This window comes from Melanerpes formicivorus, unplaced genomic scaffold (genome assembly GCF_026170545.1).
Source record: "Melanerpes formicivorus ecotype bairdi unplaced genomic scaffold, bMelFor1.0.p_v2 SCAF_9, whole genome shotgun sequence".
NCBI lineage: Eukaryota > Metazoa > Chordata > Aves > Piciformes > Picidae > Melanerpes > Melanerpes formicivorus.
This window is the reverse complement of record NW_027142361.1, coordinates 17998376-18018962: the sequence shown is the minus strand read 5'-3', so window position 1 is coordinate 18018962 and position 20587 is coordinate 17998376. Positions and strand designations below refer to the sequence as shown.

The window sequence follows — 20587 nt, the reverse complement described above, 5'->3', positions numbered from 1 at the left end:
TTCTGTTCCCTATTCTGTGATAGCACCTGGTAGAGAGGACATCAGTCTTGACTGAACTGAATTACATTTTAGAGAGGTCCAGAGTCCCCTTTTATTTGATCCTTCCAGCCAACCACTCCTTTTTTCTTGGAGTTCTACACACACTAAATTGGTAATGTTTAACAGAATAGTTAATATTTTCAACTGATAAGCTTTAGCTGAGAGGCTAGGAATTAGTAATATAGAGAGGCTGCACCTCTGAACTCCCCATCTACTTTCATATATTTTTCTTTTTTTTCCTCTCTCTTTTTCTCCTTTTTATTTTTTTTCTTTTTTCAGTGTTTTCTTTCCCCCCTATGGGTTGTACTAAAGAACAGTTACTTTGCCACACTGCTAGCATGAGTTGGTAAGAATTTTCAGCCAAGGCATTGGGAAAAGTTCACTGAAATTCCTGTATCTTACCAAATTTGACTTATTTTCTCTCCTCTTTTGTAAGTGGGGAAAAGATCCTATTTTCCACCTTCAGAAGCATTAAAAATAAAATCCTGTAACTGGATGTTTTCCAATATGCTCCAGAAAAGTAAGCTGGGAATTTGCTGAATGCTGAACTTTTTTTTTTTTTTTACTGTAAATACATAAACCCTGTAAACATAAATCCTTGCCACAGAAGGGGTAGCTCTTAAACACTGGACCACTGACATTGCAGTACTCACCACTGTGCTCTTCACAAAACACAAGCACAGCATGGCTTGCAGAGTACTCTGCCAGTAGAGGTCTCTCTGTCATTAAGCTTTCAGCATTTTATGTTTTTTCTTCAAGCATTTCAACTTGTTCTTTTGGGCAGGGGCAATCACGACGAATTCAGGTTGAAGTGAGGTCTGTACAGGAATCTGGGACCTTGCCACTGATGGAGGAATCAATATTGTCTGTTGGCATTGGCTGTGTTCAGATAAAACATGTCAAGTCACAAAAAGGACCTGAAAATTATCCGGTAAGAGTCTGAACGTTTCCTGTCAGCTATGGCTATTTCCAAGACATGTAAAAGCACAATATTATGGAGTAAGTTTGTTGCAGGTGTAGGCAACTCCACTTCATTCAAGCTTTAGTTTGGTTTGGGGAGATATTTTTTGCACCTACACCTCAAATGTATAAAGCAGTGTCAAGAAGAATTATCAGAATTGCATTGATGGTGATTTTATGGATTATCCATCTTAGTTTCAGTCTAGTTCTTTATCAAAAAAGTGTTGTAGAGGATCATCCTCTTAATCAAAAATAATTTTCTATGGCAAAGCTAATATTCATAAGACTACCTTCTGTGACTTCTGGCTTTGGGGGTGGTTTTCCTGTGCTTAAGAGCAGCAGAACCTTAACATACCATTCACAGAAGAAGAGCAAAATCCAGTGTTTCTAAAAATTCCTTAGGAGTTTGTCCAGTGGATTTTATTTCAAATATTAGATATGGCTACAAATAAACCATTGGAACATATATTCAAACCATGTTGAGTTACATGCCAGAATTGTGAGAGACAGTTATTGTCTCATGGTATATGAATGTGAGCCAGCAGTGTGCTCAGGTGGCCAAGAAGGCCAAGAGCATCCTGGCTTGGATCAGCAACTGTGTGTCCAGCAGGACAAGGGCAGGGATCATTCTCCCTTACTGGGTATTGGTGAGGCTGCACCTCAAATACTGGGTTCAGTTTTGGGCCTCTCACTCCAAGAAGGATATTGAAGTGCTGGGGAGTGTCCTAAAAGGGCAAAGAAGCTGGTGAAGGGCCTAGAGCACAACTATCCTGTGAGGAGAAGCTGAGGGAACTGAGTGTTTTTTCAGCCTGGAGCAAAGGAGACTGAGAAGAGAACTTCACTCTCCTTACAGCTTTCAGAAAAAGGAGGTTGGAGTGAGGCTGGGATTGATCTGTTCTCCCAAGTAGCAAGCAGTAGGACAAGAGAAAGTGGCCTCAGGTCACAGCAGAGGAGGTTTAGGTTGGGCATTAGGAAGCATGAAAAGAGGTATCAAGCTCTGGACCAGACTGCTAAGGGCAGTAGGGAAGTCACCATGGCTGGAGATTTAAAAGCCATGTAGATGTGGTGCTGAGGAACATGGTTTGGTGGTGACTTGGCAGGGTTGGGTTAACATTTAGACTTGATAATTTTAAAAGTCTCTTCCAACTTGAACAATTCTATGATTCTCTATATTGGGGAATTGTTGGACAACCTCAGAAGCACTACATCCCATCTTGAAGTGCAAGCAATATTGATCTATTTTGAGATGCTCCTATCAGTTTCTAGTGCAGTTTTGACTTTTTCACCCAACAGCTAAATTCAAATTTTGTCACTGGTTTCAGTTAGCAAGCCAAAATCTGGTGCAACAGAACAAGCAAGTCTCTTCACTTGCATGATAAGCTGCCCTGCTTGAGACAAGGCCAACTAAATGTCATGTAGTTTTCGGGATGCCTCCCAGCTTTCCATAATGTTTACCCTGTTGACAGGGTGTGCTTCAATGCATGTCTGCTTCCCCTGTTTTGCTTAGTCAGTATTGTTTTTCCCTTTATGAACTCTGAAGTAGTTGGAGTTTTTGTTACTTCCTAACCTCAGCATTCCCTTGCTTCTTGTGTTTGTGGCACACAAAATGGAGGATTTTTTCCACCTTTGCAGAGATCTCACTCTTCAGTAGCATCCTAGGCAGGCTATTACTTTTATTCCTATTATGCTTCTGCTAGTGACTCTGCCCTGCAGGCTTGCTGGCCACCCTTCCATCACAGAAGTGCCCAATACCCACATCCTTTAGAGCAACTGGTGTCTTTTTAGACTCTTTTTACAGACATTTTTAGCAGAGCCTGTTGCAAAAGGACAAGGAGTGATGAGTTTAAACCAAAAGAGGGGAGGTTCAAACTAGATAGAAAGAAGAAATTGTTTACACTGAGAGCGGTGAGACACTGGCCCAGGTTGCCCAGAGAGATGGTAGATGCCTCATCCCTGGAAACATTTCAGGTCAGGTTGCCTAGGACTTTGAGCAATCTGCTCTAGTTGAAGGTGTCCCTGCTGACTCCAGGGTGGTTGGTCTAGATGACCTTGAAAGGTGCCTTTCAATCCAAACTATTCTGTGAGTCTATGAATGTCAAGAACAAAAGGTGATGTCTCCCATCAGAAAATAATGGAAAGCAAAATGTTGGGAGGTCTGCATTGTGAAGCCTGATGTGGCAGACAGTTATTCTAACTCCCTAATAATCAGTTTAGACATGTACACTTTTTCTCCTCTAAATGCAAGCTTACCTTGAGTCCTTTATGCCAGACTTGTTTCTTTCAATGCTTCCAGTAATGTTGTTAACTCCTACAGAAAAAACAGCATGTCCAGGATCAACAAACTTCAAGTTGTTTCCACTATAAATCTTATCTTTTCTTAGAACAATTTAAGTATTCTATTTGCTTCCAATCATGAAGACTTCTAATAGCTATATTTCTAGGGTGGTTTTTTTTTGCATTGTAATTGTTGAATAGTTCTAGTTTTTATTTAGATGAGCTGACAGCATCAAATCTTAGGGATGTCAGTGTGTTTTAATTCTGTGATCATAGCATTGCTAAGCTCAGACTTCTGTGTAAGACTGCCAATACTGCTTAAAATGGTTACACCTTTTGCATTCAGCATGTTTCCCACTACCAGATAAATTTAATGGCATGATTTTGCATGTTTTGACCTAGGAAGAAGAGGATGAAATGGACAGCTACCAGGTAAATTTTTTTTATTTCTCTCGTTTTTTACACATTTTCAGATTAAAATTTGTAGGGGAGGGCCAGCATTTTAGCTCTGCTGTGCTGGCTGGATATGCACAGAGCTTGTGTTCTGAAGAAACTCAAAGCTGAAGAATTGCATAGATGCTGCAGATTAGGTGAATGGGAAAGAACAAGATGCCTTAATGTGTCTTTCCAAAACAAGTTCCAATTGCTTTTTTTGGTTTTGAAGGAAGGAGTCTTCCTTCTGGACAGCCTCTGGTTAGATTGAAGTTTTCCTCATTAAGGACAAGCATGACAGTGTTGAAAGATGCAATCAAAATACTTCATACTGTATCCTGTTACAAACATGGTATGTGTATGAGAGCTGGGGTATGCTGCATGGTCGTCAACCCTTGGGCAATCAAGGGGGATTCTGTTGCTGGAGCCCTAAGAGGCTGAAATCAGCACATCAGTTTTTCTTGTATAATATCAGAATGACATCAGAACTGATGAGGCACAATATATGTGATATATTTTTCATCTTCATAACTCAACAGCATCACATCAGTGTCATTCTAGATCTTAACTTTGTATAACAGAAGCAAACAGAGATTTAGGTTTAATGCTCTCTGACAGACTCCAGCATGCCTTGTAGGGGTCTGCAGGTGAGTAATACAACTGTAGTTTATAGGCTTGCATCCACCCATTCTTCTTGACAAAGTATTTGTTACAGTTTGATGTGGAATGAATCTGAACTGCTGTTGCCATAAAAGAGGCTTGCCTGAAGGCATCCCTGAGCTGATAGCTCATCTTTGTGGCACCCAGCATGATGCATCTAGAGTATTGTTTATCATTTCTGAGCACTTCTACACCAGAGACAATGAAGTGAATGTTCTTCAGGATACTAAGTTGGGTTTTTTTGTGAAGGACATGAACACTTAGGAAAAATTATTTTAAAAGGCTCAGTTGCAAGTGCCATGACTGACAGTGGCATGATGCAGAGCAGGGATGGATTCCTAATCTGAGGCTGCTAAACACTATGGGTGAATGGTGAGTCATGGTTAAGGACTGGGATTTCCAGCTCTGCTGCAAGATAGTGGTTAGTGAGTTTAAACTAATTTGGGGGCAAAGAAGATGTATAAAGTGAAGTTTGTTCATCTGTGTAGTACAGAATAACAGAGAAAAAGATGCCTCAGGCTGCCAGGCAAAAATACTTCCAGTAACATGTGGAAAGTTAAGAATTTGGACCTGTGAAAAAAGGCTTAAGAGAACTGGATTGGTTTAACTTTAAGGGGAAGAAAAGGCTCAGGTGGGATCTTGACAATGTATGTAAATGGGAAAGGGTAAAGACAACAAGCTCTTCTCAGTGGTATCCAGTGAAATGATGAGATGCAATGAGTCTCCCATGGTGGTGGCTAAATACAGGTTGCCCAGAGAAGTCGTGGAATTTCCATCTTTGGAGATACTCAAATCCCAACAAGACATAGCCCTGAGCAAGCTGCTGTGGTTGGCCCTGCTTTGGGCACACAGCAGTGTTGGACAGTCTCCAGAGGTCCCTTCCAACAGCAGCTGTTCTGTGTTTCCTTTTAACTTGTCCTGTGCAAAAGAGAATAGAGAAGAACTAACTGATTTGCTGGAGGTGTACTTTGTCTTCTTCATGTACTTCTTGGGTGCAGGATGAGCAGAAGGGTTGAGGAAATGTGTAAGCCACAAATAGGAAACTTTGGCTTTCCTGGGTCAATATTTACAGTGACTTCTTTCCTCTTTACAGGATAGGGATTTGGAGAGGCTCCGTCGGAAGTGGCTATGTGCCTTAACAAAGCGTCAGGAGTATCTTGATCAGCAACTGCAAAAACTCGTTGGGAAGCCTGGTAAGCAAAGTACTATTAATGAAAGGTGGAAAGAGTCATGGCCATGCACTTTTTTTCTCACCAGTAGCTTGCTTTCAGTGAAACTAAAGTTAGAGAAACCTACATCAGATTGTTCACTATTCACATGTATTGTGTGTTCCTCGTGTGCTGAATTTCTCAGCAGAGTGGGGTTTATTCTGTTGTGGATGATGTAAGAGCCTCAAAAGCACTGAGTAAGAAGTTGTCCTGACTGGCATCCTTCTTCTCCAGATAAAACAGAAGATGATGCAGATCAGGAGGCACAGCTTTTGGAGATGAGGCTGACACTCACTGAAGAGAGGAATGCTGTCATGGTTCCTTCTGCTGGCAGTGGGATCCCTGGAGCTCCGGCGGAGTGGTATGAACACACAGTGCCATATGCAAGAAGGAATGTAAAAATGATGCATGGCCTCTTCCTGGCTTGGATTGTTGCCCTTTTCTACTTGCTTTAATTTAGCCTCTGTACACTGTATGAGCAAAGCTGTTAAAATTAGGCCTTTTGCTTAAATTATTTTATTAGGCTGTTTATCTGAAATCCAGAAATGCTATTTAGAATAGAATAGAATAGAATAGAATAGAATAGAATAGAATAGAATAGAATAGACCAGATCAGGTTGGAAGAGACCTTCAAGATCATTGCGTCCAACCTATCATCCAACACCACCTAATCAACTAACCCATGCAACCAAGCACCCTGTCAAGTCTCCTCCTGAACATCTCCAGTGATGGCGATTCCACCACCTCCCCGGGCAGCCCATTCCAATGGGCAATCACTCTTTCTGTGTAAAACTTCCTCCTGACCTCCAGCCTGAACTTCCCCTGGCGCAGCCTGAGACTGTGTCCTCTTGTTCTGGTACTGGCTGCCTGGGAGAAGAGACCAACCTCTGCCTGTCTACAACCCCCCTTCAGGTAGTTGTAGAGAGCAATGAGGTCACCCCTGAGTCTCCTCTTCTCCAGGCTAAGCAGCCCCAGCTCCCTCAGCCTCTCCTCATAGGGCTTGTGTTCCAAGCCCCTCACCAACTTTGTTGCCCTTCTCTATTATTGATCCCAGTATAATTATGACCTTCTGAAGAAACTGAATCAATATTTATTACCACTGCACCTACCATTTAAAAAAATTATCTAATATGATAATTACCTAGTTCATGCACTTAAAAGATTGCTCTGTCATAATAAAACTGCATCTACAGGAGCATTTTGTTGTGCTCCTGGTTTGTGCACAAAGACTGTGTAGGCAGCAAGTGTTGCATATGAACCTTAAAAATAATAAACTACACTAGACTGAGATTGCCATACTGTAGCAGCTGTGAGTAACAACTGTAGATAAGAAAGCAAAGTGTTTTTACTCCAAACCTCTTGTCTTCAGTTGTTTTCAGCTTTTTTTTTTCCTGCCAAGTCTCTGACAGTGTTTATTGATGGAATGGTGTGTCATGGAGTTTTAAGGGTGAAGTTTGGTAAAGCTGGTACTTGTGAAACAAAACAGAAAAACCAGCAAATACATGTTGGAAACACATCCCAGGTCCTTCTCTGCAGAGCTGCTGTCCAGCAGGTCAACCACTAACCTGTACTGGTGCAAGGGTTATTCCTCCCCAGGTTCAGGACCCTGCACTTGTCCTTGTTGAACTTCATGAGGTTCCCCTCTGCCCAGCTCTCTAGCTTGTGCAGATCTTGCTGAATGGCAGCACAGCCTGATGGTGTGTCAGCCACTCCTCTCAGTTTGGGAAAGATGGCTACAACCCATTTTTACAGCTCAGATTGCAAGAAGGAGCCTTAAAGTCTTTCATGCTTCATGTTACATTTTTAATACCTAATTAACCTTGTGTAGCTTGGCCACTGAACAATTAATTTTAAAAACAGAACCCCTTCTTCCATGATATGAAAGACACCTTAAAGGGCAACTTTGACTCTTAAATTTGTGTGTTTTATAAGAAAGAGTAGTAGCTTTGTAGTGTGGCAGCATCAATGTTAGTTTAAAAACTCTGACACTGCATTTTCTGATTCTCACTCTGCTGTCTTCACTGCTGTCAGTAATGCAGAGGGATCTGCACCTAATAAAAGTGTGTGTCAGAGTAAGTAAACTTCATTTTGCTAATAGTATTTTAGAGGGAGATAACATTTCTGAAAGCAGAGTTTGAAGAATATAATAATTTTAAGAGAGCTGGTATGAAAAAATAGCAATTGAGTTGAGTCTCCTGGAATCTGCAGCAGTAAATTAAAATAAAGCTGTACTGACTGTAATGTGCTGTGGACTTGTATCATAAGATGAGTTCTGAGTAAAGCTGCACTAGTTTAAATGCCACCATTGTTCCTGTCTTGTGTTTTAGGACTCCTGTGCCTGGTATGGAAACTCACATTCCTGTTATTTTCCTTGACTTGAATGGTAAGTGGTTCTTAAAATGACAGAGCACTTTGAAATAAAATTTATACAACCACTGACACTGTGGAATTTAAACAAGCTAATAAAGTGAAGAAATACCTGTAATGGCAATTTGATTAATTTGATCAATGCACATTTTTCACTGAAACACTGTTTAATGTCTCAAAATACACATTATATATGGAGGGAACCATAGGTTTTAATAATCCCAGTGTTTTGCAGGTATTTAATAATTAAAGTATTAAAATACCCACTTCTGGTCTTTCAGGTGGGCAGTGACAATATAACAATGAGAGGCTCACAATCTATTAAAAAAGACTTCAGAACCTTAGGGCAAATGCTAAAGGGATCAGGAGCTCAAGTCGTATTCTCTGCTATCCCTCTAACGTCAGCAATGGATGAGGAAACACTGAGGAAGGGCCGACAGATCAATTCATGGCTCAGGGGCTGGTGCCATCAACAGGGCTTTGGGTTCCACAATCATGGATTGGTTTTCAAGGCACCAGAGCTGAAAACAACTCATGGGACACACTTGTCCCAGAGGGGGATAAGAATCCTGGGGCAGGAATTGGCAGGGCTCATTGATAGGGCTTTAAACTAGATTTGAAGGGGGAAGGGGTTAATAGTCTCCTGCTGGCCAGTGACAAACAGAGGGGCAGCTCACCAGCAGTAGAGAGAAGGAGAGCTGGTAAGGGCTCTCAACTTGCTACCCTGAGGCAAGCCACGAATGATCCACCAGGACATTCTGTGGAAACCGAGGGGATTTGGCACAAGAGGAGGACAGGGCCAGCCCAGCTGAAGTGCTTCTATGCGAATGCGCGCAGCTTGGGCAACAAACAGGATGAGTTAAGGGCCACTGTGCTGCTGGGATGCCACGACATAGTGGCTGTTACTGAAACTTGGTGGGATGAATCCCATGACTGGAATATAGGGATAGATGGGTATAAACTCTTTAGGAAGGATAGGCAGGGAAGGAGAGGAGGAGGTGTTGCCCTCTATGTCAATAGCCAGTTGGAATCAGTGGAGCTCCAACTGGGGAGGGATGATGAGCTAGTTGAGAGCGTATGGGTTAAAATTAAAGGCAGGACAGGGGAAGGAGATATTACTATGGGGGTCTCCTACAGGCCACCTGACCAGCAGATCCAAGCAGATGAGGCCCTCCACAGGCAAATAGAAGCGGCTTCCAGGTCACAAGCCCTGGTCCTCATGGGTGATTTCAACCACCCGGACATCTGCTGGAGGGACAACACAGCAAGGCACCAACAATCCAGGATGTTCCTGGACTGCATAGAAGACAACTTCCTCCTCCAGATGGTAGAGGAACCAACAAGAAATGGTGCTATGCTGGACCTTGTTCTCACCAACAGGGAAGGGCTGGTAAGCAATGTGAGGCTCAGAGACGGCCTTGGCTGCAGTGACCATGAAGCAGTTGAATTTAATATCCTCAGGGCAATCAGGAGGAAGTATTCCAAGCTTACGACCCTAGACTTTAGGCGTGCAGATTTTGATCACTTCAGGGATCTGATAGCCAAAGTGTTGTGGGACAAAGCCCTGGAGGGAAGAGGGACCCAGGACAGCTGGTCAGTATTCAAGGACCACCTCCTCTGTGTCCAGCAGCTCTGTATACCAACAAAGAGAAAAGCAGGTAAGAATGCTAGGAGGCCTGCCTGGATGGGCAAGGAGTTACTGGACACACTATTACTTAAAAGGAAACTCTACAGGAAGTGGAGAGAAGGACAGGTAGAAGAGGGGGTATATAAGGAAGCTGCCCGAGCAGCAAGAGTCCTGGTTAGGAAAGCCAAAGCAGAGTTTGAATTGAATCTAGCAAGGGAGATTAAAGGGAACACTAAGAACTTCTACAGGTATATTAATGGGAAGAAGAAGGCTAGGGAAGGTGTGGGCCCCCTCAGAAAGAAAAATGGTGACATGGTCACAAGTGATGAGGAAAAGGCTAAGGTACTTAATAACTTCTTTACCTCAGTCTTCACTGCAAGGGCCTCTAGCCACACTCCTGATGTTATGGAAGACAATGCCAGGGACGGGGAGGAAGAACTGCCCATTGTAAGTGAAGATCAGGTTCGTGATCATCTGAAGAACCTGAAAGTGTTCAAGTCCATGGGACTCGACAGGATACAGCCACGGGTACTGAGAGAACTGGCAGATGAGGTTGCTAAACCCCTCTCTATTATATTTCAAAAGTCATGGCAATCTGGTGAAGTCCCCACAGACTGGAAAAGGGGAAACATTGCCCCCATCTTCAAAAAGGGTAAGAGGGAGGAACCAGGGAACTACAGGCCAGTCAGTCTCACCTCTGTGCCTGGAAAGATCATGGAGCAGATCCTCCTGGAGTCACTACTCGCTCAAAAGAATAGTGAAGAGGTGATTGGGAACAGTCAGCATGGCTTTGCCAAGGGCAAATCCTGCCTGACCAACCTGGTTGCCTTCTATGAGCAGGTGACAAAATTAATAGATGAGGGGCGAGCAACTGATGTCGTTTACCTGGACCTGAGCAAAGCCTTCGACACTGTCCCGCACCACATCCTGGTCTCCAAACTGGTGACACATGGGTTTGATGGGTGGACCACTAGATGGATAAGGAACTGGCTTGATGGCCGCACCCAAAGAGTGGCTGTCAATGGGTCCATGTCCCAGTGGAGGCCAGTGACAAGCGGAGTCCCTCAGGGATCGGTCCTGGGACCTGTCTCGTTCAACATCTTTGTGGGAGACATGGACAGTGGCATTGTGTGCACCCTCAGCAAGTTTGCTGATGACACCAAGCTGTGTGGTGCAGCAGACACGCTGGAGGGAAGGGAGGCCATCCAGAGGGACCTTGACAGGCTGGAGAGGTGGGCACAAGCCAACCTCATGAAGTTCAATAAGAGCAAGTGCAGGGTCCTGCATCTGGGTCGAGGCAATCCCAGGCACAAATACAGGCTGGGCAGTAACTGGCTGGAAGGCAGCCCTGAGGAGAGAGACTTGGGGGTGCTGGTGGACAAGAAGCTCAACATGAGCTCTCAATGTGCACTTGCAGCCCGCAAAGCCAATCAGATGCTGGGCTGCATCAGGAGAAGTGTGGCTAGCAGGTCGAGGGAGGTGATCCTCCCCCTCTACTCAGCCCTGGTGAGACCCCACCTGGAGTACTGTGTCCAGTTCTGGAGCCCCTATTACAAGAGGGATGTGGAGGTGCTGGAACGTGTCCAGAGAAGGGCCACAAGGATGATCAGAGGGCTGGAGCACCTCTCCTATGAGGACAGACTGAAGGAGTTGGGGCTGTTCAGTCTGCAGAAGAGAAGGCTCTGAGGTGACCTAATTGTGGCCTTCCAGTATCTGAAGGGGGCCTAGAGGAAGGCTGGGGAAGGACTTCTCAGGATCTCAGGTAGTGATAGGACTAGGGGGAATGGGATGGAGCTGGAGGTGGGGAGATTCAGGCTAGATGTGTGGAGGAGGTTCTTCACCATGAGAGTGGTGAAACCCTGGAATGGGTTGTCCAGGGAGGTGGTCGAGGCCCCGTCCCTGGAGGTGTTTAAGATCAGGCTGGACAAGGCTCTGGCCAGCCTGATCTAGTGTGGGGTGTCCCTGCCCATGGCCGGGGGGTTGGAACTAGATGATCCTTGTGGTCCCTTCCAACCCTGAATGATACTATGATACTCTGATACTATGAATATGAGTACACCTTAAGGAATGAAGAGCAAAAGTCAGTGTAAAGGAAAAATTATTGTTGGCCATGTTCTTTCTGAAGTCTCACAAGGATATAGCACTGATGCTATATCCTGTCATTGCTTTACTGATCACTTAGAAGAAAATGTCAAGTCAGTGGGAATAACATCTACATATCAAAAAAATACACCATGGTAAGTTCATGTTAGCCTTACAGAGTATGATTCTATCGGTTTTGTTAAACAATGTGTGTTTCAATCCATCCAAATACAAGATAGCCAACCATATCCTGGGCTGCATTCAAAGCAGTGTGGCCAGCAGGTCAAGGGAAGGGATTCTGACCCTCTGTTCTTCTCTGGTGAGACCCCACGTGCAGTGCTGTGTCCAGATCCAGGGTTCTCAGCACAGTGAAATCATGGACCTGTTGGAGCGGGTCCAGAGGAGTGACACAGAAATGATCAGAGGGATAGAACACCTGAAATGAAGACAGGCTGGGAGTGTTAAGGTTGTTCAGCCTAGAGAAGGCTCCAAGAAGACCTTCTTGTGGCCTTTCAATAGTTAAAGGGGACCTATAGGAAAGATATGGACAAACTTTTTAGCAGGGTCTGTTGCAACAGGACAAAGGATGGTGGTTTTATGCTAAAAGAGGGGAGATTCAGACTAGATAGAAGAGATTTTTACACTGGGGGTGGAGAAACACCATCACAGGTTGCCCAGAGAGGTAGTAGATGCCCCATCCCTGAAAATGTTCCAGGTCAGGTTGGATGGAGCTCTGAGCAACCTTGTGTAGTTGAAGATCACAGTATCACAGTATCACAGTATCACTTAGGTTGGAAAGGACCTCGAGGATCATCGAGTCCAACCTATCAACACAGACCCCATGACTAGACCATGGCACCAAGTGCCACGTCCAATCTCCCCTTGAATGCCTCCAGGGTCGATGACTCAACCATCTCCCTGGGCAACCCGTTCCAATGCCGAATGACTCGCTTGGTGAAGAACTTCCTCCTCACCTCAAGTCTCTGCTGACTGCAGGAAGGTTGGACTGGATGACCTTAAGAGATCCCTTCTAACCCAAACCATTCTGTGATTCCATCATTCTATAAGATCCACTTCTAACAATGTGTTTTCAGATACTTCTACCAACAATGGGAAGTTGTAGCCACCCCAGAGTAGTCCAGGGAGTCAACATTTCTTAGTCAGTTGGCCAAATCCTCCTTAATATATTTAAAAGAAAGTTAACACTTGGATTAGAATCATTGTGTGAGAGTGAGGAGGTGACATTCTCCCTGTGTTTGCTGCAGTACTGTTTACATTTATGGTTTGGTCACCTCAAAAAGCACATTGATAAGTCAAATTTGGCTTCAGAGAGGAGCTAGCACCCCATTCATTCGTGGTGAGTGATTGGAGCAAGAACAGGTTGAGCTTCTTCTCAAAAACCACATTAAGGGTTTGTTTAATCATGATCTATAATTACTGTATTTTTACTTGTTCAACCAGCATCTTCATTTAAAAAAAAACAACGAACCAACCAAGCAAAAAACAACAAAACCCCTCCACAACACCTATCTAATGCCAAATGAGCAATGTACTTGGTATGACTGAGCAGTACTACTGCAAGCATAACTGACGACTAGGAGGGGATGTTTATGACTTGAGAAGATGACTACACAGTAGAGGACATTATAAGGCACTCTTGAGTGTGCTCCCAAATCCTTGTGCATATTTTCTGCATAGAAATGGGATTCTTTCTTAGGTGGAACAATGTGGGGAGCTTGTTTTTTTTCCTCTTTTTTTGTAGGTAAAGTGTAAGTATCCAGGATGAGGAATTAGTGATGAAAATGTGAATTAATCATTTCTCAGGTGTTTCTAAAAAGGATAATTGCTTTGTGTCCCCTCACCTTCTGCATCCACTTTTGTTTCTAGCTGATGACTTCAGTTCTCAAGATAACCTTGATGACCCAGAAGCAGGTGGATGGGATGCTACACTTATTGCAGAAGAGGAGGAGGAATTCTTTGAACTGCAGATTGTGAAGCATCATGACAGTGAGGTAAGCAGAGATGCAGACTGGTATATTTCACTGAGGAGTCTTTCACTTGTTCTCTTTATGTATTCAGATGTGAAAACAATGCATCAGAGATGGCATACAAAGGGTAAAACACTTGTCCTTATGTTACTGACTTTGCATTTGTGGAATATATGCTAGGAGAATAACCATGATTTAAACAGTAAAACTCAGAGATCTGCCTTAATTTAAATCCAGGCATTACAAAAGCTTGAGAGTCTGATTTTGCATTAAAAAAACCCACCACCAAACCAAAACCCTTGAGCAAATTAGAGCATTGAACCTCCCAGCTGACAACCCAATCTTAGCAGTTGCTGTGGATAACACATTTACCTCTGGATTGTGACATTCATTAGACTCCATTTTGCCACACAGATCATGGTTTTACGACTTCACAATTGTTGGTTTATAATTTTTTGCTAGGTTCAGGATCTCTGATTGTTACTTTTTTTTAACTTTCAAATTTTGCTTTTTGCTCTGAAACTTATTTTTCTGTTTCTAGAAGAACTTTATTTCTGATGGTTTTGGTAGGGTTTTTTTTTTTTCTTTTTTGGTTTTAAAGCCTAGAAAGATGGCTGCCAGGCCAGTTTTCTTTTGGCTTGAAGATAAACCATTTAAATCTTCAGTAATGTTTTTATTTTAACATTCAAAAAGAGAAATTCCAGCTTTTGCTGTACTGCTAGAAATGTTTTAGCAAAATTCTTCCTCAAATACAGATAGGAGAGTTTATGGGTGTGAGGGAAGATTTTCACTGCAATCTCTGCTGCTCTCTGATTTATTTTAAATTAGGCCAAATGGTCCTGTAGTTCTGCATATTCTATGATTGATTTGCAATGATCCTGGGTATTCAAAGATCCTGTTTTCAAGGGGAAACATTCCAGAGTTTGAGCAAGTTGGCATTTTTAATCCCAACATCTTCATTTGGCAAACTAATCTTGATTTTTAAATGGCCTCTTCTAAAGAGCAGGGATTTTTCTTCATAGGAAGGTGAAATGGAGAAGCTGACTCTCAAAATGTATGTATTATGTATTTTTGTTAATTATGCTTAATTAATTACACTTAATTATACACCTAATTATGCTTATTAGAGGATACATTTTTTTCCTTTGCAGGTGAAAGCAGAAGCCTCATGGGATTCCACAGTCCATGACTGTATCCAGCTCAGTAAAGGAACAGCAGCAGATGAAAGGGTTTACCTGATTGTGAGAGCCATTGTCCAGCTCAGCCACCCTGCAGAAATGCAGCTAGTGCTACGCAAACGCATTTGCGTGAATGTCTATGGTAGACAGGTAACTCTGCTATAATCCTTCACATTTTCACTCTCCCCTATAGAATAGAATAGAATAGACCAAAACAGGTTGGAAGAGACCTTCAAGATCATCACGTCCAACCCATCAACCAATCCAACCCACCTAAACAACTAAACCATGGCACCAAGCACCCCATCAAGTCTCCTCCTGAAGACCTCCAATGATGGTGACTCCACCACCTCCCCGGGCAGCCCATTCCAATGGGCAATCACTCTGTATAGAACTTCTTCCTAACATCCAACCTGAACCCCCCCTGGCGCAGCCTGAGACTGTGTCCTCTTGTTCTGCTACTGGCTGCCTGGGAGAAGAGACCAAGATCTGCCTGTCTACAACCTCCCTTCAGGTAGTTGTAGAGAGCAATAAGGTCACCCCTGAGTCTCCTTCTCTCCAGGCTAAGCAACCCCAGCTCCCTCAGTCTTTCCTCATAGGGCTTGTGTTCCAAGCCCCTCACTAACTTCGTTGCCCTTCTCTGGACTCGTTCCAGCAAGTCAACATCCTTCCTAAACTGAGGGGCCCAGAACTGGACACAGGACTCGAGGTGCGGCCTAACCAGTGCAGTATACAGGGGCAGAATGATCTCCCTGCTCCTGCTGGCCACACTGTTCTTAATGCAGGCCAGGATGCCATTGGCCCTCTTGGCTGCCTGGGCACACTGCAGGTTCATGTTCAGCCTGCCATCGACCAGTACCCCAAGGTCCCTCTCTACCTGGCTGCTCTCCAGCTGCTCTGACCCCAGCCTGTAGCACTGCATGGGGTTGTTGTGGCCAATGTGCAGAACCCAGCACTTGGATGTGTTAAATCTCATGCCGTTGGACTCTGCCCATCTGTCCAGCCTGTCGAGGTCCCTCTGCAGAGCCTCTCTACCCTCCAGCAGATCAACTCCTGCCCCCAGCTTGGTGTCGTCAGCAAATTTACTGATGATGGACTCAATGCCCTCATCCAGATCATCAATAAAGATGTTAAAGAGCACAGGGCCCAGCACTGATCCTTGGGGCACACCACTAGTGACTGGCCGCCAGCTGGATGTGGCTGAATGTTCACCACTGCTCAAAGAGGGGAAGGCTGTGGTTTGTGCACTATGCTGCTGTCATGACTCGTAATGGCATGCATGGAGACTTGAGGCTACCAAGTGATTTTGATGGTGTCTTTTATAGTGTGGATGATAATGCAGCTTATTTTCTAAGGCTCAAAGCCATTTAGGTATGAGAGGTTTGGTGTTATTTGGATTAACTACAAAGTGCTTTATCTCCAGTCACTGGAAAAAGTAGAAAGGGTTGACTTCTTATGAGCTTGGAGTTCCTGTTTGGCAAAAACTGTGCATCAAAAGAAACTGGTGTGTTTCCCTACTCCTATAGCATTTTGGTTCAGGAGCCGATCCGACCCGGTGCTCGGGACCGCTCCGCTTGATTTGTGAGTTTTCTGCTTGGCTTTTTGCCTTCCTTTTGTGCTTTTGCGGGTCGGGAGGACTCCTGGTAGGGGGGGTCCGGCAGGCCTTTGATACCGTCCCCCACAGCAAACTGCTGTCTAAGCTGTCAGCTCGTGGCTTGGACCACAACACTCTGTGCTGGGTTAGGAACTGGCTGGAGGGCCGAGCCCAGAGAGTGGTGGTGAATGGTGCCACATCCAGCTGGTGGCCAGTCACCAGTGGCGTCCCCCAGGGATCAGTGCTGGGCCCCATCCTCTTTAACATCTTCATTGATGATCTGGATGAGGGGATTGAGTCAGTCATCAGCAAATTTGCAGATGACACCAAGTTAGGAGCAGATGTTAGTCAGTTAGAGGGTAGAAAGGCTCTGCAGAGGGACCTCGACTGACTGGACAGATGGGCAGAGTCCAACGAGATGTCATTCAAACAGTCCAAGTGCCGGGTGCTGCACTTTGGCCACAGCAACCCCATGCAGAGCTACAGGCTGGGGTCAGAGTGGCTGGAGAGCTGCCAAATGGAGAGGGACCTGGGGGTACTGATTGACAGATGCCTAAACATGAGCCAGCAATGTGCCCAGGTGGCCAAGAAGGCCAATGGCATCCTGCCCTGCATTAGGAATAGTGTGGCCAGCAGGAGCAGAGAAGTCATTGTGCCCCTGTACTCTGCTTTGGTTAGGCCGCACCTTGAGTACTGTGTCCAGTTCTGGGCCCCTCAGTTTAAGAAGGACATCGAGACACTTGAATGTGTCCAGAGAAGGGCAACAAGGCTGGTGAGAGGCCTTGAGCACAAGCCCTATGAGGAGAGGCTGAGGGAGCTGGGATTGTTTAGCCTGGAGAAGAGGAGGCTCAGGGGTGGCCTCATTGCCCTCTACAACTACCTGAAAGGTGGTTGTAGCCAGGAAGGGGTTGGTCTCTTCTCCCAGGCAACCAGCACCAGAACAAGAGGACACAGTCTCAAGCTGCACCAGGGGAAGTTTAGGCTTGAGGTGAGGAGAAAGTTCTTCACCAGGAGAGTCATTGGTCATTGGAATGGGCTGCCCGGGGAGGTGGTGGAGTCACCGTCCCTGGAGGTGTTCAAGAGGAGATTGGATGTGGCACTTGGTGCCATGTTCTAGTCATGGGGTCTGTCGTGACGGGTTGGACTCGATGATCCTTGAGGTCTCTTCCAACCTTCGTGATACTGTGATACTGTTAACATATTACAGAATCACAGAATGTTAGGGATTGGAAGTGACCTGTAGAGATCAAGCCCAACCCCTTTAGTTCTAACAATTTCTTTTTATGCATCCAGATATTTAGAGATAAACCAGGAACAGTTGGAGCAGAGGTCCGATGGTGTAATTTATCAAAGTTAAAAACTCTTGGTCTTTTACATTTTCCAAGTGGCTTGTGCTCTTATGATAATGTGTAGGTGAGGGCAGGATGGTAAATGGAAAGCAGAAGGTAGTCATTCCATTTGCTGCATTGTGTCCTGAAAAATATCTGATTCTTGAGCAAGAGGAAGAATTTGTTCAGTGTTGTCTCAGAATCCAGCTTCCCCTAGCAGTGGTAGTGACACAGCAGAAAGCCCGAATTGTTATTCTGGTTGTACATCTGTAGTTAAAATCTGAAGCAAGAGCAAAAGAGGTGTGGTCACACCCAGAAACCTTGTAGGCAATTTTAAACTGATTTTAGTGCTAGGAATAGAAGGACTGCAGTTCCTGGTGCTTCAATCAAGCAAAATCTTTTCCTCTGAATGGGAACAGCAAATTTTTGGTCATTTAGAAGGGAAGAGCGTATTCAATAGGTAAATGGAGTGAGCCAGTAATTACAATTGTGTTAAGTCTTCTTCAGTTCTGTTTTCTGTGGTTTTAGTCAATGATGGTTTTTACTTTAATTCAACATGGAATCTTTGCCTTTCTGCTAGGTTTCTAAAAATCCCTGTCAATAACCTTTGCTGGGTGTTTGTCTCAGAAGCATCTTTGAATGACTCATCTCTGCATTAATTCACCAGTCCAGTTCTTAACCCTGCAAGGCACCAAGTCAGCATAAACAATGACCATGCCCCTTGAATCATTCTTCATAACGATCTCTTTGGTCAAGAATTTAGTGTCTGTACTTGTCAATATTCAAGACAAGTCACCTAAGGCTCTAGCAAAAAAAATAAAACCCTCCACCTCTAGAACCAGCAAATGCTTTGTGTGCTGGATAAGCAGTCACCTTGAAGTGAAGGGAGTTAATTCTCTGTGTCTAAAATACAAGCAAATTGTTTGCCTCCCAGTTCAAATCTGTGAGTCTTACATATGTATTGGCTAGTCTTTTGGGGTTTGGACTTCTTTCACTGTAAACTCTATTTATTTCAGTGGAAGTATGTTAAACCATGTTTTCCTTAAAGCAAGAAATAATTGCCTTGGTTTTTTGCTTCCCCCCAGGGCTTTGCACAGAGTTTCCTCCGGAGAATGTCTCACCGAAGTTCCATTCCTGGCTGCGGTGTCACTTTTGAGATAGTCTCAAATATTCCAGAGGTGAATAAGAAATCAGAGTCTCTGAAGTTGGCTAAGAGCCTTTAACTTCCTGATTTTTTTTTCCCCCTATTTTGAGCATGCTGGCTCTTGCTGCTGCAAGCATAAACTATGGTTCTTATAAAAGATTAAGCATATTCCCTTTACATGCTGTGACTTAGCAGCAACCTGTGCCTGATCAGTGTCATTATGTATTTTGTTGAGAGAGCATCCATTTGTTCAGGTCCTTGAAGAAACAATTTAGAGAGAGAGAAAAAAGGGGGAGTAAAGATGTGTATGTGAAGTGCCTAATGTAGGGTACATGAGAATATGTAAAAAATAACAAATTGGCTGTTTCTGAGTTATGTCTTTATGCAACTCTTGATTCCTGAGCATGTTCCTAGCTAGATGCTAATCCTCTCCTTCCAAACAGATGCTGTATCACAACACTTGTAAAAACATTAACACATGAAGAACCAGAAGTCTGATTGCTGCCTGACTCTGTCTTTTACGTTCTGCTGTATCTAGCACTGTGTTGAAGTGCTTCTCAAGCAGTGTTCTGGTGGGGGTTTTTTTGGTTGGTTGTTTTTTTTTCAAATCACTTGAAATTGTGTTTTCCTCACAGGATAGGTAACATCCCCAATGCATCTGAGCACTTTTTAATTAAAAATGCCGCCCTTTGTCTTATCAGTGGCAATGTCTCACGGTTGACTCTCAAAACCAACCAACCATGTGGAGATTGAGATGTCTGTGACAGTGGTAGAAGCTCCCATGCAATTGGCATGGCACGAATTCTTTCAATGTAACAAGGCTTGTGTTTAGAAGTCTCCAACAAGAAGCTGCCCCAAGCATAAGGGAAAACATTGTTGAATCTTTCCTGCATGTTTTAAAAATGTGACTTTTTCAGGGCTGAAGTGGGAGATTTTTACTTTTATTTTGAAAGGATGGAACATGCTGCCCAGAGAGGTTGTGGAGTCTCCTTCTCTAGAGAGGTTCCAAACCTGCCTGAATGTGATCCCTGGCAACTTCATAGAATCACAGAATTATTTTGGTGACCTTCTGAGCTCATCTAGTCCACACCCCTTGCAGTCAGCAGGGACATTATAAATTAGATCAGGTTGCTCAGAGCCCCAGTCGACCTCAGCTGAATGTTTCCAGGTATGGGACATCTACCACCTCTTTGGGCAACCTGTGACCATGTTTCACCACCCTCTTCCTTCTATCCAATCTAAATCTTCCCTCTTTTAAGGACTAAAAGATCACAATAAGGTATCCCATGGAAGCTTCTTTTCTCCAGGCTGCACAAGCCCAACTCTTTCAGCCTTTCTTCATAGAAGGAAATTCTTCAGCCTACTCTAGGCATCCCTGCTTTTGCAGGTGTGTTGGACTAGATGATCTCAGAGAGTCCTGTCCAACCCCCACCATTATGTGATTTTGTTGCTTCTTTTCATCTTCCTAGGATGCTCAAGGAGCTGAAGAGCGGGAGGCACTGGCCAGAATGGCAGCAAATGTGGAAGATGCAGCTTCAGCTGACTCTGAAGCCTATATCGAGAAGTACTTGCGGAGCATGCTGGCCATGGAGAACATTCTCACCTTGGATCGCTTGCGCCAGGTCTGGGTTTAAGGCTGTATCAAACAGCAGAGAATTTGCTTCCTGAGAACAGTGCATGGCAATGCAGATGTTCTCATAAGTGCA

General features: G+C 44.2%; 1 protein-coding gene across 2 annotated transcripts in view; it reads left to right on the top strand.

The window, feature by feature from the left end:
• KIF13B (kinesin family member 13B) overlaps window positions 1-20587 on the top strand; it is a 230241-nt gene that overhangs the window by 174514 nt on the left and 35140 nt on the right. For both annotated transcript variants that reach the window (XM_068143211.1, XM_068143210.1), the window contains exons 25-33: window positions 824-970; window positions 3676-3705; window positions 5459-5558; window positions 5808-5934; window positions 7901-7956; window positions 13537-13661; window positions 14789-14965; window positions 18823-18915; window positions 20351-20503. In XM_068143211.1, coding sequence (XP_067999312.1) covers window positions 824-970; window positions 3676-3705; window positions 5459-5558; window positions 5808-5934; window positions 7901-7956; window positions 13537-13661; window positions 14789-14965; window positions 18823-18915; window positions 20351-20503 — 1008 coding nt within the window. The remainder of the gene's footprint in view (window positions 1-823; window positions 971-3675; window positions 3706-5458; window positions 5559-5807; window positions 5935-7900; window positions 7957-13536; window positions 13662-14788; window positions 14966-18822; window positions 18916-20350; window positions 20504-20587) is intronic.